The sequence below is a fragment of the Vidua macroura genome, chromosome 6 (assembly GCF_024509145.1).
Source record: "Vidua macroura isolate BioBank_ID:100142 chromosome 6, ASM2450914v1, whole genome shotgun sequence".
Classification (NCBI taxonomy): domain Eukaryota; kingdom Metazoa; phylum Chordata; class Aves; order Passeriformes; family Viduidae; genus Vidua; species Vidua macroura.
Window position 1 is genome coordinate 23,044,462 of NC_071576.1, and position 27,625 is coordinate 23,072,086.

General features: G+C 44.5%; 1 protein-coding gene across 2 annotated transcripts; it reads left to right on the top strand.

The window, feature by feature from the left end:
- NEK9 (NIMA related kinase 9) lies at window positions 1-26,913 on the top strand. Of its 2 annotated transcripts, XM_053980524.1 has the most exons (23): window positions 1-256; window positions 606-635; window positions 1,437-1,614; window positions 4,627-4,682; window positions 5,532-5,602; window positions 9,043-9,148; window positions 12,106-12,237; window positions 13,203-13,313; window positions 13,870-13,934; window positions 14,887-14,937; window positions 15,667-15,859; window positions 17,078-17,222; window positions 18,229-18,429; window positions 18,836-18,882; window positions 19,715-19,870; window positions 20,298-20,406; window positions 20,947-21,108; window positions 21,505-21,675; window positions 21,888-21,947; window positions 22,508-22,698; window positions 22,929-23,093; window positions 23,782-23,994; window positions 24,406-26,913. In XM_053980524.1, exons 1-23 carry the CDS (start codon window positions 68-70, stop codon window positions 24,526-24,528), a joined length of 2,925 nt encoding a protein of 974 aa, XP_053836499.1. In that variant the 5' UTR covers window positions 1-67; the 3' UTR covers window positions 24,529-26,913. The 2 variants fall into 2 exon arrangements, with proteins under 2 accessions (XP_053836499.1, XP_053836500.1); XM_053980525.1 differs by lacking the exon at window positions 606-635.
- The last annotated feature ends 712 nt before the right edge of the window (window positions 26,914-27,625 follow it).

A 27,625-nucleotide genomic window follows, 5' to 3' on the forward strand; every position in this document is an offset into this window, starting at 1 on the left:
GGGAGCCGACATGGAGCCCGCGGGGCCGCGCTGAGGGAGCGCCGGGCCGAGCGGGGCCGCCATCGCCATGTCGCTGGGCGAGTACGAGCGGCACTGCGACTCCATCAGCTCCGACTTCGGCAACGAGTCCTCGGGCAGGGGCGGCTCCCGCGGCGGCGGCGGCGTGCCCGGCGAGCAGGAGGAGCTGCACTACATCCCCATCCGCACCCTGGGCCGCGGCGCCTTCGGCGAGGCCACCCTGTACCGCCGCACCGAGGTAGGCAGGCGGCCGGGGCGGCGGGAGAAGGGCTCCGTTCCGCCGGCCCCGCCGAGCGGCCCCGGGGCCGCTCCGAGAGGGGCGGGGGCCAGGGGCCGGTGCCCGATGAGCCGCAGCAGGGCTCGGCCCCCGGGGTGACCGACGGCTCCCAGGGTGACACTGTCAGCCCCCAGGGTGACATCCCCCGGCACCGCTCTGGGAACAGCCCGGATACGAAGTGACAACTTCAGCCCTCAGTGTCCGAGGGTGCAGGGCACTGCCAACCTCTGGCTCCCCTGAAGTTTGGCAGGGAGATGCAGAGGTTCTTCTCACGCTAGTAGACGACTCATCTTTCTGTGTTTTGTTCCAGTTACAGAGGACATGGGGTCATTTCATACAGGTAACTTTCTCACATGCTCAGCATTTCAGTGTAATCAGGGGAGACTAGATGAGAAGCCAGTCCTCCTGTTGCTCCCAACTCGTTTAATACCATCCAGTTCAATTGTAGTTGTGGTTTTAGTGGCTATCAAGGAAAAATGCTTGATTTAGTTCCAAAGGAAAGTTCTTAAGTTTTTTTCTGGCCACCTTGAGATGCCATGGCTTGCACAGATGTAAGTGAACACTGTTCACTTGAGAGATCACTCATAGCATGGCTGACAATGTGTGTGGGCCCAGCAAGGGCAAACTAAATCTAAATTAATAATGCTTTCCTTATTGGCTTATTTTGGTGGTTTTCTTCTTTTTTTTTTTTTTTTTTTTTTGGTTGGTTGGTTGGTTTGGGTTTTTTTCTTTAGGCTTTTTCCTTTGAATATTTGTAACAGCTTATGGTCTTATACAATAGCCTACAGTTACAGCATTAAAAATACAATGCTCTCCCTTTATTGAACAGGAATATGTTTAGTCTTTATTGAAATAACACAAATCCTGTGTCTTTCCCTTGGTTTGGTGTTTTGGTTTCCCCCCGCCCCCAGGCCCCCTGGAGTGAGTGTTGGCCAGCTAGCAAGATGGCTTCAGACCATCACTATTTCTAATGACAAACTACAAACCTCAGAACTTAAGTTGTGAAGAATATTTGTCTGAAATCTGTAAGAGACAGGAAAGTCTTTTACTTTTCCTGGTATTTTAATTTTCTGCTATAAAGGCACGTGCTGTTCTCTTCATAAGAGTGTGTTTGTAATTGAAAGATGTTTTTGTGTTTCAGGATGACTCGCTTGTAGTGTGGAAAGAGGTGGACCTGACCCGGCTGTCAGAAAAGGAGCGTCGTGATGCTTTGAACGAAATCGTTATCCTGGCCCTGTTGCAGCATGAGAACATCATCGCATACTACAATCACTTCATGGATAACACCACGCTCCTGATTGAGCTGGAGTACTGTAATGGTGAGATCCCTACTCCCATTTATGAACAGGCAGCTGCCATGTGTCTGGGTCACCTCCTGCAGAACCTGCAGCAAGTATTTCTGGGGTGTCATCTGGAGAGCAAAGGAGTGGTGGTGAATTCTGCTGCATAGCTCCTGAAGAAGAGATTGAAAACTCTTCTGATTTGTGTCTCAGGTGCTAAAAAAAGAAGCCCAGTAGTTAGTGGAGGCAGTCTATGCAGTTGATTTCTTGAGTTTTCTGAATGGCTGGTGCACTGAAAGGAATGGGTTATTGGTGATAAACACTTCCAGTGCACCTTGCTGTGTTCTTTTAGGAGGGCAGTGGGAAAAGACTGGGACACTATCTGGGCATCTTTAGCAGTACAGAGCGGGGCTGTTTTTTCAGTACTGTCACTTAAATAGGTCTATAATTTGACAATTATAAATCAGAGCTTAAAAATGTCATGGTACACTGCAGTCAGGACTTTCTCCGGTTTTCTGCTTTCAGCTTTTACATTTACTATTAAAAAAACCCAAACAACAAACCTGGTCCTTCTGGTGGTGGAGAAAGTTTTAAAATTCTGTCCAAGAGTAGCTCAGATGGTGGTGTTTGGAATTGGCAGGGAAAGCAGTCCTAGCTTGGATGGAGCGATAGAAGGATTTGCAATGAGGTTGTGACTAGCAGCTGTTCTTAGATGGCAGGAAGAGGAGCCCATACACAGCTGACACTGCTGGAACAGGATACATGCCTAGAGCTGCAGTGTGGCTCCTGTTTGGGTGAGTGGGACAGCTCCTCAGGCAAAGTATCTGGTGTCTCTATAGGGCTTGTTTTAAGCCTTGGCTCATCGGTAGAAACATTTTTGCTGGAAAAGGGTATAATCGTGTTGTGATCACCTTATAAAACAGAGTGCTTTCACTGGAACAGGTTGGAGTGCACAACAGAGTTATGCAAGGTCCTTTAGAAGGGTGTCAGACACCCTGGTTGGCAGCTTGGCCAAAGCTGGTTTTTCTTCTCTGCTTTTTGTTCTTACGGAGGGTGGAGTCCAGTGCAAACATAGGGGAATGTTAGCTCTTTGAGGCACCTTTTATTTTAGGGGTTCTCTCTGTGTCAATTACTCACTTGCCCTGAAAAGACTACATGCTTGAGGCCATGATAAATTTGTTGGAGGGCATAGAGAAAAGCTGCGTAGTATTGATGTCTGTGCACATTTGTGAATGCCTTTGTTGGCTTTGGGATAATAACCAAGAGATGAGTGTATAGCTGGTGTTGCCTGAATGTGCCTGAATGGTAGAGAACAAGGGACATGAGAAAGAGCAAATCTTGTTTGGACTTCCATATAGTGGCTTTGCCAGTGCATAAATAGTTGTTTCTTTTTTTTTTTTTTTACAGTGTACAAGCCCAAGATATTTTGTAAGTAGTTTTTAAAATAAAGCTGGACTAGTCACTGTCAGGCACTTCTCAGAATCCAAAGGTTTTACTGTTTAATTGGCTTGTCTCTTCTGAAGATCTAGAAAATAATTTCAAATTTCAGTAAATGTTGTCCCTATTTTACAGAGGAGGAAGCCAAGTTATTGATTTATTTGCCTTCAGTTCCATGTGTATATCATGGTACTGTAAGACTTGGATTTACCAAGGGATAACATCAGTGAATACAAATGAAATACATTTGGGAAGAAATGTCCCATAAAATATAGTAATTAAAAAGAGAATAACCTATGTTGGAAGGTTAGATGTGATTAGATGAAACAAATACAAAATTAATTTGGTTTTTGTATGTGTGCAGAGAGGTATTGTTTATTTGAGTCAAGAGCTAACTTGTGTCCTTGGGTAGGATTTTGGCAATGTATTACCTATCATGCTGCTCTTTGGTTCAGAAAATCTGCAAAAAATATGGGAAAAAGAAAAGAGAGATGAAAAACACAATTGACTAAAAACCATCAAAGTTTGAATGGTTAGGAAAGACGAGAAGAAGATTCAAAAGAAGAGGCAGAAGTGAATACTTTGGTTAAATTGTGAATGTGAAGAGTGGTTTGTAGTTAATTTGTAAATGTGAACATAAGGCAGAATAAAGAAATGTTGAGAAGTTACAGCAAGGCTGAATGAGAAGAAATTAAGTGACAGGAATCTTGATTAGAAAAATCTTCCTAACATGGAAGTCTGAACTAAGTCCCTCAAGTAGACAAAGGATTTTACCACTTGACAGGCCCATAGAAATCATGCAGCCTAAAGCTGTCTTGCATCATGGCAATGGTCCTGGTGATCCATTACAATTAGGACATAATATATGATAATTGGGAATTGGAATAGCAACAGGAGGTGATCAGAGTTTTGGGATTTATTGTTTTGGTACTGATCTGACCAGGAGTTTCTCTACCTGCAGTCCTCAGCATAATTTCTTTTAGCTCTCCTTGATTTTCAGTCTGCTCTCTTGAAATCATGGGGTGCACCTAAGATGTCTGCTGATTTCAGGCTTCTGTTAGTGGTACTGCTGTTGTCAGTGCTTTGTGAATTCTGCACCAATGTCTTTGGCAGGGCAGATAAAGGGAAGGCCAATCAGAGCTGGAGAGTAGGTAGGGAAAGACAGTAAATTGACTACTCTGACTTTAAAAAATTGTTTTCTTTCTCTTTTTTAATGTATTATTTGTATATATAATGGTGAACAGGACAATCTCACGTGATTTGGTGTACAGCTAATACATGTTTACATACCCCAAGAAGCACTTTCAAAAAATAAGTTAAAAAGTAGGGTCTGTTGGCTGAGCTTACTGATCGGCTTTTCAGAGAGTATTAAAGGGTGGTGTTAAAGAATCATCTCTGCTTAGGCTTAAATACACCACTGAAGTTCTTAGATGGAAGAAAAGCTTAATTTTGTGAGTACCTGACCAGTTTAAGTGTAGAATGCTGTGAGAGAGTTGTGGTGATTGATCAGATCTCTTAGGGGGTTTGAGTATTCCCAGCAGCACTTGAGCAGAGTAACTGCTGCCATTAACTAAGATGAACCTCTCTGTCTTTCTCACTCACTTATAATTACAGGAGGGAACCTCTACGATAAGATTCTGCGACAGAAAGACAAGTTATTTGAAGAAGAGGTAATTTGGAGTGGTTTGAGGGAGCAGTGGGGCTGGCCTAATGTTCTGGAGATCTGTAGGATTATTTGAGTATTTCTTCAATTTTTTTTTTCATTGTGATGGTGGGGAATTTCTGTGTTTACCTGGGGGCTGATGTCCTCCTTGTTCAATATTGCAAGCATTTATGGACTATCTGAAACTTCTTATTTTCCTTTTAAACTCTATAAGCAGTGTATAATTCCAAGGGAGGAATAATGAGAGCTGGCTTTCTTCACCTTATCATCTTGGCAAACATTTAACTTTTAAACCTCTTTCTGTGTTTCTTCCTAGTGGGCCTTCTATTTCTCTCCCTTCTTAATAATTTTGGAGGGTTTTTTTTTTTCCAAATAATTTCCTTGAATCTATCTTACTCTTCTCTTTTTCTCTCTTTATTTTATTTAAACTTATCTTTTGCTGTCTGCTTTCCCTGCATACCGAGCTGATTAATAATTACACGTACTTGTCTTATATAGTGACTTCTAAGACTTTCTGGCTCATGGAGAGTATTTAATAGTCCCAATTCATATTTTGGAGAGCACAACTGTTCCCAAGTGGTCATTAGTTGTCATTCTGAAGTCTTTTCACTTTTTGAATCTGTAATGCTTGTCAGGACAGACACTATTAATGGAAGTAGAACAATCTACCTATTGAAATATCTTTTTTAGAGATTTCCAAACCAGGAAATTCTAAAATTTTCATACACCTAAAAGAGCATCTGAATGGTATGGCCAGGCCCTCTTGCTGTGCCTCAGTGTGACAGGGATGTGTAGGGTTTTGTGGTTTTTAAATTTTTTAGTGCCTCACATTATGCTTATATTCCTACCTCTGCAGATGGTGATTTGGTATCTCTTTCAAATTGCATCAGCTGTGAGCTGCATTCATCGAGCTGGAATTCTTCACAGGTAAGTGTGGCATGCAGAAAGCTGAGGTAACCAGTGCAGTTCATGGGGGTGAGTGAAGAAGTTCTTTGCTTCTTTGTTTAAAGCAAGCACCAAGCTTCTCTCCACAGTGTAATTGGATCAGTGTAATAGGATCTCCTAGATGTTAAGAATCCCTTTTTTATTGGGCTAGAAACTGTCTTGTGATAAATGTGCAGGAAGTCGCGTATTTGAAATTGGAACTGCAGCTGTGTGAACAAAGAGTTTATCCACATAGGAAGGAAGTAAATTTGCCCTTTATTGCAATAGCACATAAGTGATGTTTGTTAAAGTGGGTAGGAAGAGCATTTACCACAGGTCAAAGGTACTTCCAACCTGTTCCACAGTTAATAGCTGCAAGCCAATGTGTTCATCATTCTGTAATTCCTGGAGGCTAATGGTGATGAAGACTGCATTTGTCTGTTGCTCTAATGTAACCCATGTGAAGATTTGTCCTCCATTTGTCTGAATCTTATTTCTTTGGCCTGTCACTTAAGGAGCTAGTACAGGCTGTTATCTCGTGATGGTAATTTTGACAGTTATTCTGAGATTTTAATGTTGTAGCTAATTACCTTTTTCTTGCCGTTTTCTTTTTGGGATCAGTAAATTTAATGTCTTATGTGTGTTTCAGGGAGGCCGTGATGTTCTGGGGAGTATTGCACATGTAGACAGCCACTTCCAGCACAGTTGGATCATGTGCTGCACTAACTTTGGGCATAGCGTTGTGAGGATGTTTTTTGTAGGATAGCATCCTGGCTGCTGCCATGCTGAATCTTTAGTAATTGGTGAGCCTTGCTAATGAGGGGTTGGTAGCCTACACTCAGCAAAGTAGTGCCTAAGTTTTTGGCCTGAAGCAGATGCCATGTCTGTCCTGCTTTGCAGTGATTTCCTGCTTACCACCTCTGAACATGTGTGGCCCCAAATCCTTCCATAATAACGAATTGAACAATTATTTAAATGTTTGCAGTGATTTCCTTCTGCTGCAGACATTGTCAGAGTGACCCAGGACTTTGCGATGCCCCAAGTGGATGAATGCAAAGTGCTGCTTTACTTGATGTTTTCCTGATCTACACTGGGAAGTTGTTGATGGTACGTTAGGAAAAGTGGGTGTTATGAAGTGTTGGCTGTGAAAAGCATATCATGCTGCGGGGGCTTCCTCTCTGTTTCCAGCCTCTTGTGTTGATCTGTAAAACTACACACAGATTACTCTGTCTGAGAGAGAGTGTTTTCTATCAGTTTTGGAGTTCAGAGTTTTTGTGGCCATCAGCCTTTTGATCTCTTGGGCATAATATGTCTTAGAATCATGGTATCATAAGGTTGAAAAAGACCTCCAAGATCTCAGAAGTCCAACTGAACACCACCATGTCAACTAAGCCATAGCACTAAGTGCCATGTCTAGATGTTTCTTGATCACTTCCAGAGATGGTGGATCTACCACTTCCCAGGACAGCCCATTCCAATGCTTAACAACCCTTTCAGTGAAGAAATTCTTCTGATATCTAACCTGAACCTCCCTCAGTGTGTTCTGAGGCAATTTCCTCTTGTGACAACAGTCACCAGTTACCTTGGAAAAGAGACTGACCCCCATCTTGCTGCAACCTCCTTTCAGGCAGTGGTAGAGAGTGATAAGGTCTCCCCTGAGCCTCCTTTTTTCCAGGGTAAACACCCCCAGCTCCCTCAGTTGCTTCTCATCAGACTTGTGCTCCAGAGCAATCACCAGCTGTGTTGCCCTTCTCTGGACATGCTCCAGCCCCTCAATGTCTTTCATGCAGTGAGGGACCCAGAACTGGACTCCAAGTGTGGCCTTACCCATGCTGAGTATAGAGCAACAATCCCTGCCCTGGTACTGCTGGACATGCTGCTTCTGATACTGGCCAGGATGCTAGTGGCTTTCTTGGTGATCTGGGCACACACTGGCTCATGTTCAGCTGCTGTTGCCCAGCATCCCCAGGTCCTTTTCTGCTGGGCAGCTTTCCATCCATTCTGCCCCCAGCCTGTAGCACTGTGCAGGCTGTTGCTGTGGCCCAAGTGCAGGACCCAAAATTTCACTTTACTGAACCTCCACAATTGGCCTCAGCCCATCGATCTAGCCTGCCTAGATCCCACTGTAGAGCCTACCCTACCGTCCAACCCATCTGCACTCCTGTCCAGCTTGGTGTTGTCTGTAAACTGACTAAGGGTGCACTCAATCCCCTCATCCAAAATATTGATAAAGATATTAAACAGGACCGGCCCCAACACTGAGCCCTGTGGAACCCCATTGGTTACTGACTGACAACTGGATGTGGCACCCATCACCACCATGCTCTCTGCCCAGCCACCCAGGCAGTTTTTAACCCAGCAAAGAGTGCACTTACACAAGCCATGGGCTGCCAGCTTCTCCAACAGCCTGCTCCTGCATCTCTAAAATTTCCTTCTTGAAGTATGTCCAGTCTTCCTAGACCGCTTTGTTTTTAAGAGCAGTTTCCCAAGCTGTCTGAACCAGTGTCCTGAAAAGACCAAAGTCTGCCCTCCAGAACTCCAAGGTGTAGGGGTTTTGTTGACCCCCTTCCTTACTTCACCATTAATTGAAAACTGTCATTTTGTGGTTGCTACCAAAGATGACTTCCAAGCACCACATCTCCCACCAGCCCTTCTCTGTTCAGAAACAGCAGGCGCTGCCCCAGGAGGCTTTCTAACGAGATGTCAGGAAGTTATCTCCACACCCTCCAGGAACCTCCAGGAGCCTCCCCTCTGCTGTGTTGAGTTTCCAGCAGACAGGCAGCAGGTTAAAATCTCCCTCAAAAACTGGTGATCATGAAATATCCCACAGGCTCCTGTCTAACCAGCCTGGTCTTATCTCCTTCCCCCTTCAAACCTAGACTAAAGCCTTCTCAATCAGCCCAGCCAACTCATGGGCTAGAATCCTATGTCATGTTATAGAACTCTTAGTTCTTCTTGAGGGATAAGGACATTATGCTTAAGTTCTAGAGTGGCATCTGTTTCACACCCTCCGTGTATGTGTTTATATTTGCATACATACATATTCATACTTACACTTATGTTTTTAGTGAGCTCAGTGTCTCCTGGCTTGGTCTATTTATAAAATTAGAAAAAATAAGACTTGTTCAATGACCTTCATACGAGAAGAAACTGAGAGGGGGGAAAGAACTATCTTTGATCTGTGGCCTTTACATAGGTGTCTGAGCCTGAGCTTTTCAAACTGTGTTGTGTTTGCGTGGGGAATGTGATAAAACTTGGATAACTGCAGTTACTGCCCCGGTACTTGGAGGAAAATTGCCTTTGGAGAACTCTGTGTACGTGTGTGTGACAGAGTGCTGGCAGAGTAGCAAGTGGCTCATTTTGGGGGGAAAATATAGTAATCTGTGGAAAACTGTGAAATCTGAAGCATATTCGAGTGTTTGAATTTATTTTTCTCGTTTCAGAGACATAAAGACATTAAATATCTTTCTAACCAAGGCAAACCTGATTAAATTGGGAGACTATGGGTTGGCAAAAAAGCTGAACTCTGAGTACTCTATGGCTGAGACTGTGAGTATCTGCCATCTTTGTGTGCAAACTGAGTTGTGTTGTTCTTTCATCTCTGCATGCCTTGCAGAAGACCAGTGATGCTGTACTTGTTTTCTGTTACTTGTTTCCTGTTACTTTCCTTTCCCTCACCCCTCAATTTCCCTCAGTGTTATGGTATCATTGAATTAAGGTTGGAAAGACCTCCAAGATCATTGAGTCCAATTGTTAATCCAGCACCGCTGTGTTCATCACTAAACCATGTCCCCAAGTGCTGCATCAACAGGTTTTTTGAGCACTTCCAGAGATGGTGACTCAACTACTTTTTTGGGCATCTTGTTCCAATGCCTGACCCTTTCAGTGAAGGAATTTTTCCTTGTATTTTATGTAAACCTCCTCTGGCATAATTTGGGGCCATTTCTTCTTGTCCTGTCACTTGTTACTAGGAGCCTGACACCCACCTCGCTACAACTTTACTTCCTAACTTTGTCTCACTAACTTTGCCACATTTGCTGAATGTGTGGCAGCCTACAGTTATCCTTGCTCCCAGGTTACCTTTCTGAGGTCTGTCTCTCTGGAAAGCAGCAGTAGACTAAAGAGAGGTGCCACTATGGAAACAGAATTATACCAGAGCTAGTGTAGCCATGCTAGAGAGCACTGCTCTTCTTTCCCCAAGGCATGGTACTTCTAAAGGTGAATCTGTGTAACATGAAGGCAGTGCTAGCTGAAGGACAGAGACAGCATTATAGTCACATCAGAACAACACTCTCCCTCTGGGCTAGTTAAGACCAACTTAACAAATTACATTAATTTTGTCATGCTGCTGAGCTAACAGGTAAATTTTGCCTCAGGTGGATCTGAGATAGCTTGGATGTGCATGCCTGACATTGCATTGTGCCATAGGTATGTCTCAAATCTCTTTAATATTCAGGCTCTGAACTGGATTGTGAAGAAGCAAGAAAGGCACTTATGTTTCTTACGGTAACCAGATGTATGGTTTATTTGTAATGTTCCTGAAGGGGGACAATGTTTTGTAGGAGAGATTAATTCTACCAGAAGGCTGTCAAGCTTGGCCTTGTTCCAGACCCTGCCAGAAAGCATTTTTGCAGCCAGTTATGACACAGGGTAAGCTGTATTGCAGGCACCTAAAAGGTTCAGCTTGGATTTCTCAACTCCATTACTTTCTGTGGTGAGTGTTAGGCTTGGAAAGGGAGACATTTCCTGAGGTTCCTGTCTGCTAAAGCCTTTATTATAGTTTGGGATACAAGCCAGCTCACACTTCCTCTTACCAGCCTGTATCATTCAATTTAATGCCTGATGTTGGTGTTCTGTTAGGATGTGTAGTTAAATATTTGCCAGTCCCCTTCCAGAACATGAGCACTATTGTGCAGTTCCACTGTAAGAGGGAACTCAAGGCTACTGCATAAAGCCTTCACTAGGCTCGGCTGCAGTAGGACCACTTCTATTTTGTCACACTTCTCATGGCCTTCTGACTTTCAGAGGCAGTTCAGTTTGTGCTGTGAATTTCCAGGTTTGGTTTTGCCTGTGTTGTCTGTATTCATCTATACCTACTGCACCTGTAAGCATTGTTTTTTTCCTTTTTCACATATGAAAAATTTTGAACTACACACCTTCGACCACATTTTGATTTTTATATGCTGGCTATGCTCTGGTCTAGTTGCTCAATTTGTAATGTAATGACCAGCGGCAGACTGGAAGTAGTTTTTTGAGAAATGAGTGCAAAACATGTTATTATCAGTATTTGTAACTGTAGAGGTCAAACTGTGATTTTGTAGAATATTCACATCTTGCTTACTAAACACTGATTTCTTAATTTATCATTTTCTGCCATTTACCAAAAAAGATACAGAAAATACATCTGTCTTCCAGAAAGCTTACATTGTCCTTTGCTTAAAAAAGGTTTAGGTGCAGTGTCCTAGTTCTCTATGTGATACTCAAAATCTCAGGGCTTCTAAACCTTCCCGTGGCTGGGACTCGTGTGCCTCTGTAGCGGTCACGCTCTGTAACAGGAAATGGGAGGGAGATGGCAGACTCTGAATGTGCCCATTAGGTATCCAGTGTACTTGCAGAGTCTCATGAAGGGCAGGCTTTGTAAAGCTCCTTGGAGCTTTGCTGAGAGAGTTGAAAAGAGGTCATCTATAAATATTTCTCCTTTTTCTAAATTCTCTCTTATTTTGTTTTGCTGTCTAGTTTCTTTCTAAGGAGTGAACTCCATTCATCTGGAAGCTTCATTCTTGCATCTTTTGTCACGTTTGTTCCATGTCTCCTTGTTGTGACTTTGAGCTAAGCCACTATTTCTGCAGTACCTGGGAGGCCTTTGTATTTATGTGCAGAGGGTTGGAATTTTTGTGTGATGGGGATGTTTGTTCTACACAAAACAATTGCTCAGGAAAGTCCACTTATGCAGTGAAAGCCTTTTGGGTGGGACTCAAGCCAGCTTTCTACATACTGACCCAAAAGGAACCCTTCTTTTTGTTTGAGACAGAAGCAGCCTTTGTCCTGGCACTATCTTGTGATCAGAGTGGCTCCATAGCTAAGGTCTGGCATCTGTATTTGGAAGCTTTGCTAGATCCTTTTTTCTTCAGCCTCATGTGATTGTTTCCGTATGCCTGGTCAGTACAGAAGGCCTGATTACCCCTAAATGGTGTATATTTAAGAGAGGGGAAAGTCCTTGCTGTGTTTTTGTGACTATTACTTTAGTGAGAAGTCTGTACCACATCAGGTACATGAGAAGAGAGGTGTCTAGGATCTTTTAGGAAGCTCAGGGCCAGAGGTTTGTGGATGACAGGAGAAAAACTGTGCTTATTGTTCCCATCCCTCCAGCACATTAGGGAGGTGTATCACTTCAGTGCTGTGTCTAGCTCTGTCCTGTGTGAACAGAATGGATACAGAGCTCCTGAATTGAAAGCTGCTGGATCATTTCTGATTTTTAAATGTTTTTTTTTTTTTTTTTTTCCTAGTTGGTGGGAACTCCCTATTACATGTCCCCAGAACTCTGCCAGGGTGTGAAATACAACTTCAAATCAGATATTTGGGCTGTGGGCTGTGTCATCTTTGAGCTGCTTACTCTGAAGAGGACCTTTGATGCTACTGTAAGTCTGCAAGCCAGTATGGACTGAACAACCTTATTTTTTATTGTCCTAAGATTCACATTCAGCTCATAGCTTTCTTTAGTCATGTTTTTCTTTTGTTGTTGTTTAAATCCGCTAATCAAAAAACAGTGGCCTGAGAGTGACAGCTATAGCCAGATAAAATGTCTGCAGGATTCCCCTTAGCCTTTGTGCAGGTTTCCCTTCTGCCTTCATGCAGCAGCCTCCGTGGCTTCTGCCAAACCCACCCTTGTCTGCAGCCCTGATGTACAATAACTGTGCTAATTTGTATCATGGCCCTGAACAAAGTATCCTTTTCACAAGTTTGTGACTGTGTAGTCTTTTTGCTCTTTTAGCATTACTAGCTGTGAATTTCCTGTGTAGCATTCTGTAGCAAAAAGTTCCGGCCTTCCCATTTCATAGGATCTAATCCTGTTACTCTTTCTCAAGACCTGATTGCAATGAAGTCTGGTCAAGCTGGCATAGGGGAGGGTGAAAGGAGCATTGCTGGCTGAAACATGTGATTTGGTAGTTTGTGCCATATGATGGGAAAAGCTGCTGGTTGTTGTAGGCAAGACTTTGTAACCCTGAAGGAGAAGGTGTGAAAATACCATCCTTTCCTGACTTTCTCCAGTGATGGCTCTCAAGTCCCTGCAACTTTGCTGCTGTGCTGTGTTCAATGGCAATATGCCACATGGGAGATTTCATGCAAAGAGAAGCCTAGTCTCTCTGCACAGTTAGAGAATTTGGTGAAAAGCTGGATGTTGCCACTAAGTCCTAGCTATCAGAGGTACCATTTCTCTAGGAATTGTTATTAGATTTCTGGAGAACCTGCTAGGCAGGGAAGACGAGGGGTGTGTCCTGATCAGAGAGGGAGGAAGAAAATAATGGAGGCCTATAGCATCTCTCCCCATTGGACACATTGTCCAATTTGGTTCCATTATGACTGATTTCTGGTTTCTGCCTAGAATCCCTTGAACCTTTGTGTGAAGATTGTACAAGGAAATCGTGCCATGGAGGTTGATTCCACTGTCTATTCCTGGGAGCTGATCCAGATGGTGAACTCCTGCCTTGATCAGGTTGGTGAAATACTTTGTAACTTTCAGATACCCATTCCCAGCTGTCTCAGCCACGGAATTCAGGGGTGAAGGGCAATGACATGCCTGTTTCAGTATGTGAGCTGTTTGATGCAGGGTAATTTTTGTGAGGCCTGAGGCATCACTAAGGTTGGGCTTTCTCCAGTCCTTAGAAAGCTTTGTCTCAGTCCTGCAGACTCTGGAGGTGTACTGGGTTTACTCTGATCACAAGTATTTAATGGGCTGGCAGAAGCAATTTTTTCTTAATGCAGTGCTGTGAAGATAGGAGCATCATCTCAGTACAGTCTCTTAGGGCTCTGCCTTCCTGTAGGGAATTAATTTATTGAAAGCAAACATAGTATTAATACCTTTGGAGCATGCAAGTCCCTCCTGCACATGCGTAGTATTTATCCCTGTTCATTCTAAATGTTTGAATTAATTCCTTTCCCTTCTGAAGGGAGCCAATGAAGAAAGTCCATGCAGGCTTGAATGAGGTCTTCTGGCCCAAGATTTTGTTGTAGATGATGATTATTTCCCACTTGTTGCTTCCTTCTTTCAGGACCCAGAAAAGAGACCCACTGCAGATGAATTGCTTGAACATCCCCTTCTCAGCAAACGCAGGAGGTAATCAGATGGCCTTGCCTGAAAACCTAGATGGCTGACAGGGAAAACAGGAGGGTTTGTGCAGACTGGTGGTGCTTATGCTTTCATAGCAATGTCCTTAAGTGAATTTAGAGTGATGTGAGGCAGATATTTAAGTACTTAATTTTCTTTAGGGGAAAAATGCATTTTTGCAGTCTTGTCTTCTGATCTGATGTTCTGTTGGTGCATGGGAAAGGTCTCTGCATCCTTAGAAGCTGTTGTGTTGAGTACCTTGAGGTATTCCATTCTGAGACTATTTAAGGAATGCTTCTTTTTACTCTTCAAATTTCTGAGAATGAAGAGTCGCAGAGATCCTCTTGCAGTCATTGGAAAAAGCCATTTTGAACATATATATTCAAAATACAGGAATCATCCAGTATAGAGACCCTCACTTTTTCCTTTTGTTGCCTCCCTCTTCGGGAGAGACTTGCATTGAAAGTGGCCTATTTTAGCTTAGTTTGACCATCGGCCTGCACACACTATCTTGTCATGAAAGGTGGACAGTAATTCTGGGCTGTTTTTATTCCACACTGGTTTATTTGGAAACAGCAGACTTAGTCCTTTATAACAATACTCTTTTGCTTGGTGATCAGCAGAGTTTGAGTTTTGTCTCGCTATAGGCATTGGTAAAAGTCCCCAAATCCTGATAATATTTAGCCTTTTAAGGTTATTCTTGTGCAATATGGATATTGGTTGGCTGCATTTTCATACAGACACAGTTTTTTGTCCTCAGCTCTTCTAGAAGTTTGTTAGCTGTGTGCTACATTACTTCTGCCCTACTTACTGTGTATTGCTGCGAGCTGGTAAACAGCTGCCAGGTTTCCTCCAAGAGGCAGTAGCATTTTATTGGAAAAACAGTCTGTGTGTGCTGCTTGTCAGTAAATTGCATAGAGCAATGTTGCTGTTTCCTAAAATCCTTTTTCTCCCTTGGCAGGGAGATGGAAGAGAAAGTCACGCTGCTTAATGGGCCAAATAAGCGACCAAGGTAATTATTTAGACATGTGTTGGAAAGGAAGTATGGAGAGAACAGCTCCCCAGAGAGGAACTGAGAGTGTTAGCCTGTGACAACCTTAATGGAATAGTATAGTTTAGAAGGTCCCTGAATGCTAGAAGTTTGACACAGCAGTTGCATGCTTATTGTCCTGTGTTTTACTCTGCCTTTCATATCCTACTTATTTGTATGGCTGGAGCTGTACCTCAGCAGGTCCCATCCACCTCTAATCTGTCCTACTGAGGATGTGATCTTTACAGCCTACATGTCTGAGTTGTAATGTAGATCTCTCCTTTCACACAGGTTCCCTTCAGCAGGAGGAATATGACTGTCTGAATGATGAATATTGCATTAATATAAATATCTTCTATAAAACCTGATGTAGCAGAGCTTCAGCACAGATCCCAGCAAGCCTGTAAGCAGGGTTGCTCTGTGAAGCAGTTAGCTCCTGTGACATGTATAGTTAGTTGTCTGTTATTTATCAGATAGAATTTGACCATTTTTCCTCATAAATTTGGAAGTACTAACAATATCTGAGCACCTTAGTTGAAGTTGTCCCAGTTCGTGGGCTGTTCACAGTTTGCTGGAAGAACAATTTTTGAAAATAAAAACCATGAATGTTTGTGAAGAGGAAACTGCTAAACAACAGGAGGAAAATGGGTGATGACAGGGAATGCAAACTCATAAAAGCATGTGTGTTTTGTGGGGGGGCTTCTTGTGCAGGTCAAGTACCATGAACGAGGCTCCCATTGCTGTGGTGACTTCACGCACTAGTGAGGTTTATGTTTGGGGTGGTGGTAAGTCCACCCCCCAGAAGCTGGATGCCATCAAAAGTGGCTGCAGTGCCCGCCAGGTGTGTGCTGGTAACACTCACTTTGCTGTGGTGACGGTGGAGAAGGAGCTCTACACCTGGGTGGTAAGTGAGACAAGCTGCAGGAAGCGGGTAAGAGTGGGACAGGGGGGTTCACCGTTCACTACTGCCAACCGTTCACGAGCCTGTTTGAATCAGATGGGCAGGAAGCTTGGAAAGGGAGAATTCTGACTGCAGTGGATACTGAGACCATCTGATCTAGAGACCCAAGTCTCCCAAGGCAAGTGTGTTTCTGGGAGACATTTTCCATTGTGCCAGGAAGTGTCTTGGAGACTTGCTGTGCACTTGAGGTTTGTAGATGGTGGTCCTGTAGGCCCAAACACTGAGTCAAACATCTCTTCATTCCATTCCTGATTACTAGACATGCAGTGGAGACTTAGTGATTCTCTGGTTTTGTATTTTCGAGGAGGTTTTTCAAGATCAGAATGGGTGGGATGAATGACCTTTTTGTAATACAGTTGTCATCTGCAAGGCAACTTCCATCTGAAAGCAGAGGGATCTCATGCTAAACAGCTCTGATTTTTATGATGAGTGGACATTCTGGAATAGTTTAAAGTGAATAAAAAATGTCAGCATATAATGCATTTTAAACAATTGAATTCAGTTTTCTCAGGTTTAGATGGTCTGTGACATGGAGTTGTTCTCCATTTCTGGGCTTCTGTGGGTTTTTATATTGATATACAGAATCTGTTAAAACAGGTTAGAAGATAAGTCAGTTTTTTACTGAGATCCAAATAGGAGGAGACCAACTTGGAGTAATTTGCTGGATGTTCCTGCAAGAACAACCACTGAAAACTTTCAGCTGGCTATTAATAGTTTTAGTTCCAACACTACTTGTTTTGTATAATTTTCCTGTATAATTGCTATGTCAGGCCACGTCAATGACATTTGTTTTACTTTGTGCATTTCTTTGCAGCCATTAGGATTTAGAAAAGGAGTTCAAAAAGCAGAAGGATGAATTTCAGTCCTGCAGTGGGGTTCTGTAGCCTGGCAGTTGAGGAAGGAGTAGGGATTCCTCACCAGGTGCTGACCTGAGACTGGATTACTCCTTGTTAGTGCATCACTGCCAGAAAGTCTGTGCTGCCATTGAGATTGTTGCCTGCTGTGTGCACAGGGATAGCAGTCTCTTCCTGAGAGCAGACAGAACATTTTCTCTTGCTCCTTGCACTCTTCTGTTGTTTGCTTCTGTTTTTTACTGCTAACTATTGACACCATCTCTGGGATTCTGGAAGTGTAACCTCACCAGGTGTTTCTGTCTTGCAGAATATGCAGGGGGGCACCAAGTTGCACGGGCAGCTGGGACATGGAGACAGAGCTTCCTACCGGCAGCCGAAGCATGTTGAGAAGCTTCAGGGAAAAGCCATTCGCCAGGTGTCCTGTGGAGATGATTTCACAGTGTGCATCACGGGTGAGAGCTGGAAGTCCTTTGGCTCAGACTATTATGGATTTGTAGGCATTGACAAGTCCTGTCACTTCGCTGGGCTGTTGGAGGTGTTTGCCTTCACCATGAAATTAGCAAAGCAGCTTTGTGCACAAAGGAGAAAGCCCTGTATGTTAATCATCCCTCAATTTTGAGGATAGTACCAACATTATTATATTTGGGATAGATTGTATCTCAACATTTGACATAGGTCGACATTATTACACAGAGGAAGATACTGACTCCCAGGAAGGATGGGATTTTGCTAAGGATGTGCTCCTTTTTGGTGATAAAGCTGGGTGTTGACCACAAATCCATGTGTCTGTGCAGAGTTTCTGCTTTTACAAGTGCATGTGTTGCCTCCATTCATGCTCATGCTAAAGATAGTGAAGCCTGAAGTCGAGAATGTAGATATGTTTGAAACTCTCTTTGGACTGTGTGGGGAAAGAATCACCCAGTGATGAAAAAGAATGTTTATCTAGGATTTGCTGTTTAATTCAGAATGCTTGACATCTGGTCAGCATCTGGTAGCTGTCTCTAGTTCTAACCCAACTCATACTTTAAAGGATGTGTTAGGTGTGGTGTTGTCTGTTATAGAAGAATCTGATTGCTTTACCCATGGAAATTATTCTCAAAAAGGTAGTTTCAAGCTTATTTTGCCAGTGCTGAAAAGGCAGAAAGTTGACAGAGATAAGCTCAGGTGGTCATTTTGAGGAAGGAGTGACTTAGGTGGCCACATAATCAATTTGTGGGTTACTGTAAAAGAAATTGGCAGGTTCAAACAAAGGTTTTTTGGCACTGAGGTAGCTACAGGTTGTCGTGTAAGATCCATCTTAACATGAACAAGAAAGGACTCCATAGTTTCCTGATGATATTCTTCTGCACTAAAGAGGACAATTGCAGAAAAGAAGTTGCTCTGACCATGTCCTAAGAGCTTAATATGCAGCCTAACATGAGCCCTGTGTGCTGAGCAAGCTTTCCTTATGTCCTTCAGATGAGGGCCAGGTGTATGCCTTTGGCTCAGACTATTATGGATGCATTGGCGTTGACAAGGCTTATGGCTCTGAAGTGCTTGAGCCCCTGCAGCTGGATTTCTTTCTTACCAATGCTGTGGAGCAGGTGTCATGTGGAGATAACCATGTGGCAGTGCTGACCAGGAACAGAGAAGTCTACACGTGGGGCTGTGGAGAGTACGGTAGGTAGAGTCTCCCTGAACCCTAAAGGCACTGGGACACGTCTGCTGGAAAGTGGCTTTGTGCAGGTGTGTAATGCAGGGCCTGGGTGAGGGCTGCCTGGTATATATATCTGGGGGCAAAAAATGCTGTTTCTTTGGGGCTTTCTTTCCTTGTAAAAATGGGCAACTGGAGACTGAAGTCTTAGGACTTTACTCTGGAAAGCTCTAGGGTGCCACTTGGCTTCCCAATGGTTCTGTGAGTGGGATTGGATTCCCTTGAGGGTTGGTGGGTGATGATGGATGTAGGAGAGCAGGGAGATTCTCGTTCTGTAAGGAGATTATTTTGGGACTATGGAGAGACAATATGAGTTCTTAGATATGGGCACCTTGTGAGGCCATTTTAACTTCAGTATTTTCACTGATACAGGACGCTTGGGCTTGGATTCAGAAGAAGATCACTACACCCCTCAGAAGGTAGGGCTGTGACTACTTGTCAAAATCTGCAAGGGCATAAATCCAAATTAGTTGCTGTTTGGAAATACTGTCTCTCTGAGGATCAGGTGTTTTTTCTGAGACATAGAATTTTCAAGGGTTTTAAATTTGCTTCCTCACTTCATTTTGCTTCATTTCTCTCCTAGTGATCATGGCAGAGTCATACCACTCACAAACCAGACAGCGTCATAGCTTAGAGCTTCATTGTTCTGATTTCCATGATGGAATTGAAAATGCCAGCTTAAAGTTGTAGAAATCAAAGTGAGAAATACCAAATGGCTTACCTTTCCTTTAGAGGAAACTCACAGCAGTGCAACTACTGCGAGTCTTTGAATGTAATATAATGAGTTAAAGATTAGTTGAAAGTAAAAAACCTTCTTGAAATACAGTGCTGAGGTAACTGGAGTATTACAACCCACTGGGGGTTAGAAACAAATAAGGATGTGCCTGGAAGCTAAAGATCTGTGATCACACAGTATCACACCCACACAGCACAGACACAAACCCAGCCCTGCTCACGTGTCTGGGTTTGGTGTTTGTAGAACCCATCTGGCCAGGTTGCCTGTGCATTGTATTTCAAGCTCCTGTGCTGGTCACTGGTGTCTGCCTTGAATATCTGCATTGTGACCAGAGTTTTCATATGCTACAGACTTTATGGTATTCTTACACCTTCATTCAAAATAACTGTGTTGGCTATTGATAATGTCCAGACTAGCTGTGCCACTGCTCTACCCTCATATGTTTTCCATGTGCCAGCTTCCATATAATAGGTGTTGGGATTTTTATTTTCTTAGGATGTGTTTCTTCCACCTAGGTGGATGTTCCGAAGACCTTGAACATTGTGTCTGTTCACTGTGGCTGTGATGGAACTTTCCTGCTTACCCAGACAGGCAAAGTCTTGGCATGTGGACTCAATGAGTTCAACAAGCTGGGCCTGAATCAGTGCACATCAGGGATAATCAATCATGATGTAAGTGTGTTTGGATCCCTGGCTCCAGCTCCCAGCAATCTGTAGTATATGGGGAAATGAAAGTCCTGTGACAGAGTGTTTATTAGCTTTGTGCCAATGCTTTAATTCCAGTCAAGACAATGGATACTGGGATTGTGGGAAGGGGCAATTTGTTCCTCAGTTTTCTGTCTGCTCTCTGGGCTTACATCAGATCTGAAGTAGTGAAACAGAGTGAGCTGCTGTGGTGACTTATCCAGTGATATGGATTCTGGCAGTTTTTTATCATACTTGTTTTAGGACTGTCTTTAGGTCCTAAAACCTAGACTTTAGGTCCATTAAACCTAAACTTTAGGTTTAATATTGTGGTCAGACATGAGCTTGCTTGAGTAGGTCTTAGCTGATGAATGTGTGATTTTTTCACTCTGTGCTTACCCACATCTTCTGTCAGACATACTGTGAGGTGCCATACGCCACTTCCCTTACTTTGGCCAAGCAGCTGTCCTTCTACAAGATCCGTACCATTTCTCCAGGGAAGACACACACAGCTTCTATTGATGGTGAGAGCCTTGTGCAGTAAGAACTGAGTGCTGGTTGCTGAATTACATTACATCAACTTTGCCCTTTCAGCCTGGCCCTTGACACTGTCAGTTTTGCTCTTGGTAGCAAGGTTCATGCCTGCTCCAGGAACTCAGGATTCCTGTTTCTCAGCAGTCTTGTTTCCTGGCCAGCTGAAGCAGCAATGTCAGCCTTCCTGTTTTTTTTAAGGGGAGAAAAAAACGTTTTGGGAAGAATTATGCTCTGGGCTAGCACAGGAATCATTTGTAATCAACTTAGGCTTTGCCTAAGCCATATCAATCAGAGAAACGTGAAGAGTCCCAAGCCCCCAGCATCAGAAAAGGGAAGCAGTGGGAAAAGGAACTGAGGAGGTGTTTCCAGGCTAAACCCATTCCTTTTGGTTGGCACTGTCCCCTTCCAGCCTGGCTGGCTGCTTAGCAGAGCCATTCCTGTTCATGGGCTGTTGCTGCCTGTGCTCTGTCTGCATGGCTGCTTGCAGAGTTGGGCCCTCACTGTGACTGTCTCCTCCTTCCTCCTCGCAGAGCGAGGCCGCCTGCTGACCTTTGGCTCCAACAAGTGTGGACAGCTTGGTGTTGGGGACTATAAGAAGCACCTGGGAATAAACCTGCTGGGAGGCCCCTTGGGGGGTAAGCAGGTGATCAGGGTTTCATGTGGAGATGAATTCACCATAGCTGCTACTGATGGTGAGTGGATCTTTGCCAAGTTGCAGTGGGTTACTTTAAACTTAATCTGCAGAGTAGTTAACTGGCTCCCACTGGTCCTTTCTTTTACCAGCCCTGCAGCACAGCACTGAAATAAAGAAATCCTCCTAGATTGGGGCTGTCTTGCCCTGTTAATCTCCCCTGTGCACCCCCAAGTATTGGCTGTTCCTAAGGCTGCAGAGTACTGACTTGGTGGCTGCCTGTTAGGTTTGTTACCTGTTTGTTCTCCCACCAAATGGGAGCTGGTGGTCAAAATGGAGCTGGTGGATTAGATACTTTGGGATAGCAGTTACAGCAGAAAGACTGATCCTTATGACAATTATGCAGTTATGACAGAAGGAGGGAGAGAATTGAGCCCCTGAATTTCTCTCTCCTCAGACAACCATATCTTTGCTTGGGGTAATGGTGGGAACGGGCGTCTGGCAATGACATCAACTGAGAGAACTCATGGCTCAGATATTTGTACCTCGTGGCCTCGGCCAATATTTGGATCATTGCATCATGTTCCAGACCTGTCATGCCGTGGCTGGCACACCATCATCATTGTTGGTAAGTGTAAATTTAGGATTTAGTTTTGGGATCTTGTTTATGATGATAAATTCTTTTTCCAGAAGAGTATAAATCTTGCCTGAGAACAGGCCAAATTTCTGGGGGAAATGTGGTGAGCTGCTCTGAGCCATAGGCCTGCAACACTGGCTTTGTAGGCGTTATCTTGCTTTCTGTGTGGCACTCTAACTGAAAGCATGCTTCTCTCCTTGCAGAGAAGGTGTTGAACTCCAAAACAATACGATCCAACAGCAGTGGTCTGTCCATTGGTACTGGTAAGTAACATGCCCTGAGGAGCTCTGGTTTAAGTCCACTCAGTGGTTAGTTGGATGAAGTTTGGTCCTGCAGCACAGTTTCTCTGTGTTTGAAAGGCCTCTCAGAAGAGCTCAAAGGGAGGAAATCTGGTTGGTGCTGTGCATGGGAAGGGATGGCCCAAACCTGAGGAAGCGACAACTGAAACAGAGGAGAAACAACATGGGTGCAGAAAGGCCTTTGTAGTTGAGGAACTTCAATTTGACAAGGAAAAGCTGAGAGGAATTCACTGAAGGGAACTGATATGAGAAGGGGGTCTAGTTCCTGGAGAGATGGAGTCCAGTTTCTTGCACCTGTGGGAGGGCTGGGGCCAAGAAACTGCAAAGGACTGCTGCACACAGGACCTTGTGGAGAGGCCTGCAGGGGATGTTAGGAGATAAACTGCTGAGGGAGATAATGCTAGCGTGTGCTGTCACCATGGCCATACAGAACAAATTTATGCATCTTCTCTGCTCCATCTAGGGTTTGGCAACAGGAATAGCAGAGGTGGGAAAAGTATAAAGTTTTCACTTTTGTTTGCTAGTGCCTCAGAGCTGCACAACTGGGGGAGGAGAGGAAGAGGATAATGAACAGGAAGCAGAAACCCCCAATCCCAGTGGAGGCTTTCGGGGAACCATGGAAGCAGATCGTGAACTGGGGGGCTGGATCAGCACTACAGAAGCTAAGGGAGGCAACAGTGCTGACAGCAGCTCCTGCCCTGGCTGGCTGCGGAAGGTAATGTAGTTTCTCAGAAATGCCTTAAAGTGGGGATCTAGGCTGGGAGAGCTGGGTGGCCCCTTCCACCTTTGAGGGATACTCTGATAGGTTCTTAGAACCGTGTTGCACAGAGCCCTTAAGGCCTTGCTGCCCGTTTAACCACAAGAGGGTGTTGGCGCATCGATTGAGAAGATGAAATGACCTGCAGGAAGTTGGCAGGCCTGAGAGAGCTTCTTTTGTGTATCCAGGAGCTGGAGAATGCTGAATTCATCCCCATGCCTGACAGCCCCTTTCCTCTGAGCATGGCATCTTCAGAGCCTGAGAAGGAGACTCTTCCTTACCAGAAACTTCAAGGACTCAAAGTGGCCTCTGAGGAACCTGTTGGATTAAACAAGCCCAAAACAGAGCCCTGGGTAATGTTATCAAAGTGAATGCTTGGCTAAAAGCTCTTGGGGACCATAAATGGCAATGTTTGAAGTATGGGGAGAGCTGAGAAGAGGCTGTTGGATTGGCCTAATTCATCTAGGTGAGGAAAAGAGAGCTGGTGATAATCAGAGATGATGCTGCAAAGAGAAAAATTCCCAAGGATTTTTTTGGGAACACAAAGCTGATTCTTGGTCAGATTTAAAGTAACGAGATCAGTTCTGTGGGAAAGTGTGTCTAATGCAGTTGGAAAAAAAAGAGAAGCCAAGGGCTTAGAAGCCTTGCAGAAAACTAAAATTTAGAAAGCATAATTTGTTGTGAGCTAGGAAGAAGAATTGATATAGCAAATCAATGAGAAATTACAACCTGTGAGACTACTTAACTCTAGAAATTTTCTGTCCCAAGGGTGGCGAGGATCCCACGCTTAAGGAAATGAGGGTAAACCGTATGGATTTTGGTGCTGGAAGGATAGGAACAATCTTCCCAGGAAAAGGAGGAAGCTAGTGGCTTTGTACAGAAGACAGAAGGAGAAATAGCTTGTTGACCCTGCCTGCTAGAAGTTTGGCAAGTCAGGGAACAAGCTGGGGTAGCACTGTGGGCATGTTTTTTTTCTTGTGGCATATACAATTCCTGGCCTTGCACTCGAACCTGGCCTGACTTCCTTCCATGTCTTTGCAGCCTACTTGCCTGAGTCCAGCCTTACCATGTGGTGAAGGGAAGGATGCATCTCCTGGTGCAGGCTGCATGTGCAGTGCTCTGCAAGTGGAGGTGACGCACCTCCGAGGCCTGGTTTTACAGTGTCTGGATGATCAGAAGAAGCTGCAGCAGGAAACCATTCGTCTGAGTGCCCAACTCCAGCGGTTCTGCAGGAGGATGGAGGAAATGCAGCAGGTGAGAATCCGTCACCTGGTTGCATATCCATGCTCAGGGCTCACCATGCTCCTGCAGATTGTGGGGGCTGTGTAGAAGAAAGCAGCTCTGAACAGCCATCTCTATCAGAGCAGAATCTGGTGGACTAAGAAAGATGCCTGTTTCTTGTATTAGCTGCTAATGCAGGCTCTGACAGTAGCAAAATGGGAATGAAGCCAAGAAGAGTTTCCTCTGAGGATGGCCCACTCTTTGAGGGCCCTAGGATTTCTCTTTATTTCTCCGGATGAGAAGGGATGGGCAGTCATACGTTGCAAAGAGTAACAAATGGCTGTGGAGAACACAAACTGGGCCTTGTGCAGCTTCTAGCTTTTCTGCAGTCCTTTTTCTAGCTAGTCCTGGTGCTGTTTGGGTCACTGCTGTGTGTTTTGACAGGTGAAGGTTCATTCCAAAGGAACACAGACAGCCAAAGAGGAGATGGAAGTGGATCCGAAACCTGACATGGATTCAGATTCCTGGTGTCTCCTGGGAACGGACTCGTGCCGCTCCAACCTCTAGTCTCCTGAGCCCACTGGGATCCATCTAACTTCACAGCACACTAACCGAATGCAGAGAGCGGCTTTTCTGGCGTCAGGTCACTCGCAGACAAGGAGCGAGGCCGGAGGCTCCAGAGCAGCACCCATGTACGTTTGATATGAACTAGGAGTGAGTTTGAGAGGGGGAGGGCCCTTGAGCTCTAGGCCAGCTCAGTGATTGAAGCAGCAGCAGCTCCTCTTTGTACCTTATCTGTCAATTCTGCACGTGAGGCAGAACGGCCCCATTATGGCGATGGCTCCAGTAGCAGCTTGTGGCCCTTTCATTGTTTCACTGTTTCCTGGGAGCTGCCTTTGGGACCCCAGTATTCATCACTGCATCTCTAGACAAGAGGAGGAAACATGTTCTGTATGGAAGCTGGCTGAACCCTAAGACTCGCCACCTTCACTTCAGAGGGGTGAAGGACTAGGATCCTGTCCTTACCACGTGGTAAGGCCCCGCTGGTGAGGCTGCTTCCCTCTGCTCAGGCGCAGAGGGACCAGTGAATGTTTCATTCTGGAGGCAGTGGAGATGTTCCTCTTAGGGAGATCATAGTAGACAGCATGTCCCTGGCCTCGAGGCATAGCTTCTGGCCATATGGCTGCATCCACTGGTCTGTATAGACAGAGTCTGAAGGCTTTATTCTGGGTGCTGAGGGCTTTCCAACTTCCAGGCAATGCACCAAGATGAGTGAATCAGGTGTTTCCCGTAGCAGTAGTGGGGACTGTCTGAGATTGGATCTGTAGTTCTTGGTTTCAGACCACTTGTCTCCCAACCAGATGCCAAGCATCTGGGCCTCAGACTAAGTTAGGCATTTCTTGCTCCAGCTGTTCAACTTGGTTTGGGTGCCAGAGTTTCTGGTTTCTTGGCATAAGCCTGTAGCTGCTCCCTGCTTGGCTTCTCTTCTGCTCAGTCCCTGTGCCTACACTGTGTGGGTGTGGGAAAAATCCGTGTTTTTCCACTCAGTGTTCTGATGAAGCTGGAATGCCATTTCCTACCCAGAATAGGTCACTACTGCTGTGGTCTCAGGATGTAGCCTTCCCCAAAGACCTTGAATGATCAAATCTCAGTCCGGAATTCACCTTCTTTCAAGAAGTGAGAAGCTTTCCCAAGAAAATTGGAGATGGGAAGAGGCGTGGTCTGATGCTCAAGATTTATTAATTTTCTGTTAGAGAATGAGGTTAATTTTATTCCCCTTAAATTTATTAGCAAACTGACTTTGAAGTAAAGCCTATGGGATTGGTAGGATCCCTGGGAGTAGCTAGCCTCCCCCACCTTACTTGGCACCTCCAAGGAGTCCTAAGTTCCTCTCACCTTTGCTGTGAGAGTGGGGTTGTGATTTCATCAGGCTTAAATGATCCCCATCAATGGCACGTTACTAGAATTGCCTTAGGTCTACTGGAGGTGAATATCATATCACCTCTGACAGACTTTTTTGAGAGACTATTCCGGGGAATCCAGCATTCCCTATTTGTCTCTAGAGGTGGATGCCAAACCATTTGCTCATAACATAATGCTCCTTAAATACTTCTTTGGTGCCTATTGCTAGTATCTGGGAGCTGAATCAAGTGCTGTCTTCCCAATGCAGTGTCCAGGGCAAGAATTGTTCCAGTGTGCCTGTCCATTGCTACCAGAAGCAGGGCAGGAGGAGGGCCCTCCTGGGAGGTGGTGAGAATCAGGTGCCCTGGTGCAGCCAGGCTTGCTTGCCCTTGTGACTATGCTCTCCTTTCCCCCACGTGCGTTGGAGCCAGTTCTCAGGTCAGGGTCCCAGCTTGAGGGTCGTTGGTCACATGCAACAGTGCCTTTGAGGACTGAAAAGTTGAGCCTGAGCCATGTCCAATAAGCAAGCACCAAGCTGATGAGAGTCGCTCTCCTGCAGTGCACTGCTATCCTCATTTCTCAATGCTCTGCAGTTGGGAAGCTAGGTGCACAGACTGGATTCCCCTTGGATCTAGTGGAGGATTAGGGCTCCTGGCAGAGGATGTCCTGTGCTCCACAATCTCATATGTGCCTTAGAGGATTCACGCTATCCAGGTTGTGCCTGTTACAGACCACAGATTTCACACCAGCCAGCTATGCAACAAAAAAAAGCAGTTTAAAGGTAGCACCTTTGTCTTGGGCTGAAAACAGAAAGGCAGGCAGGCAGAAGTGCCTTTGAGCAGTTTCAAACCCTTTTTATTTCTCCCCTTCTTGCAGTGCTAGCTCCATATGTGTTGGTCTCCTGCTAGTATTGCTACTGAGTTGTTGTAGTGGAACACAACTTATGCCTGCTCTGACACTCTGGCTGAAAACTAGTTTGTCGTCTTTCTTTGAAAGGTTAAAGGGTGGAGTGGTTTGGAATTTCTGTTTAAATAAATGTTTAAACTCATACTCCTGTGTTTGAACTCCTTTTCTTGTCTTTTTTTTCCAAGAGATGAAAGGGAAATATGCATACAGTCATCTGGTTTTTTGGCATTCTGGTTTTGATTATTTTCTTTTGCTTATAGAAAGAGGGTGAAAGGGCTTTTAGGTTCTTTGTTCTGGTTAAAAAAAAAAAAAAAGTCAGTTTCTGTGTCCCTTCATTAAAAGAAACCAACAACAACCAAACAAAAAACCCATTCTTTTCTCATACTGCTACATCTCCTCCTAGTGATGTCAGGAGCTTGTGTGTGTGTTTATTTCCACAGTTTGAATGCCAAGTGGGGAAATGAGTAACGGGAAAAGAGGCTTAAAGGGAAGAAGTACCTATTTTTCTCAGAAGATCTTCACCGATCATTAAGGCTTACAGAAGGGAGAACCTGCCTGACACCTGCTCAGCCAACTGTTCTTGCACACTGTACTTAAAGCCTGTCACTTTTATCAAAATTAAATTGTGAAATATCTTGATAGGCAGAGCAGAGTTAAAGATTTAAAATCCACTAGAGATTTGGATGCTGAAAATGCAGCATGTCTCTGAGAGGGGGATTGTACTGCAGGAGCAAAAGAGGAAGCTGAGCTGTTGTGAGTAACACAGCTTGAGTAGCATCAGGGTAACTAACCATGATAGCAAAGCAGCACTCTAAATCTCTGTGCTGACCCTGATACTTTGTCTAACATATTACTA

Bases quoted from the DNA above. Each gene is read 5' to 3' on its own strand.
- NEK9 (XM_053980524.1), top strand. From the start codon at position 68: ATGTCGCTGGGCGAGTACGAGCGGCACTGCGACTCCATCAGCTCCGAC. The intron at 4,683-5,531 runs GTAATTTGGAGT...CTACCTCTGCAG, and splicing joins ACAAGTTATTTGAAGAAGAG to ATGGTGATTTGGTATCTCTT. The intron at 9,149-12,105 runs GTGAGTATCTGC...TTTTTTTCCTAG, and splicing joins AGTACTCTATGGCTGAGACT to TTGGTGGGAACTCCCTATTA.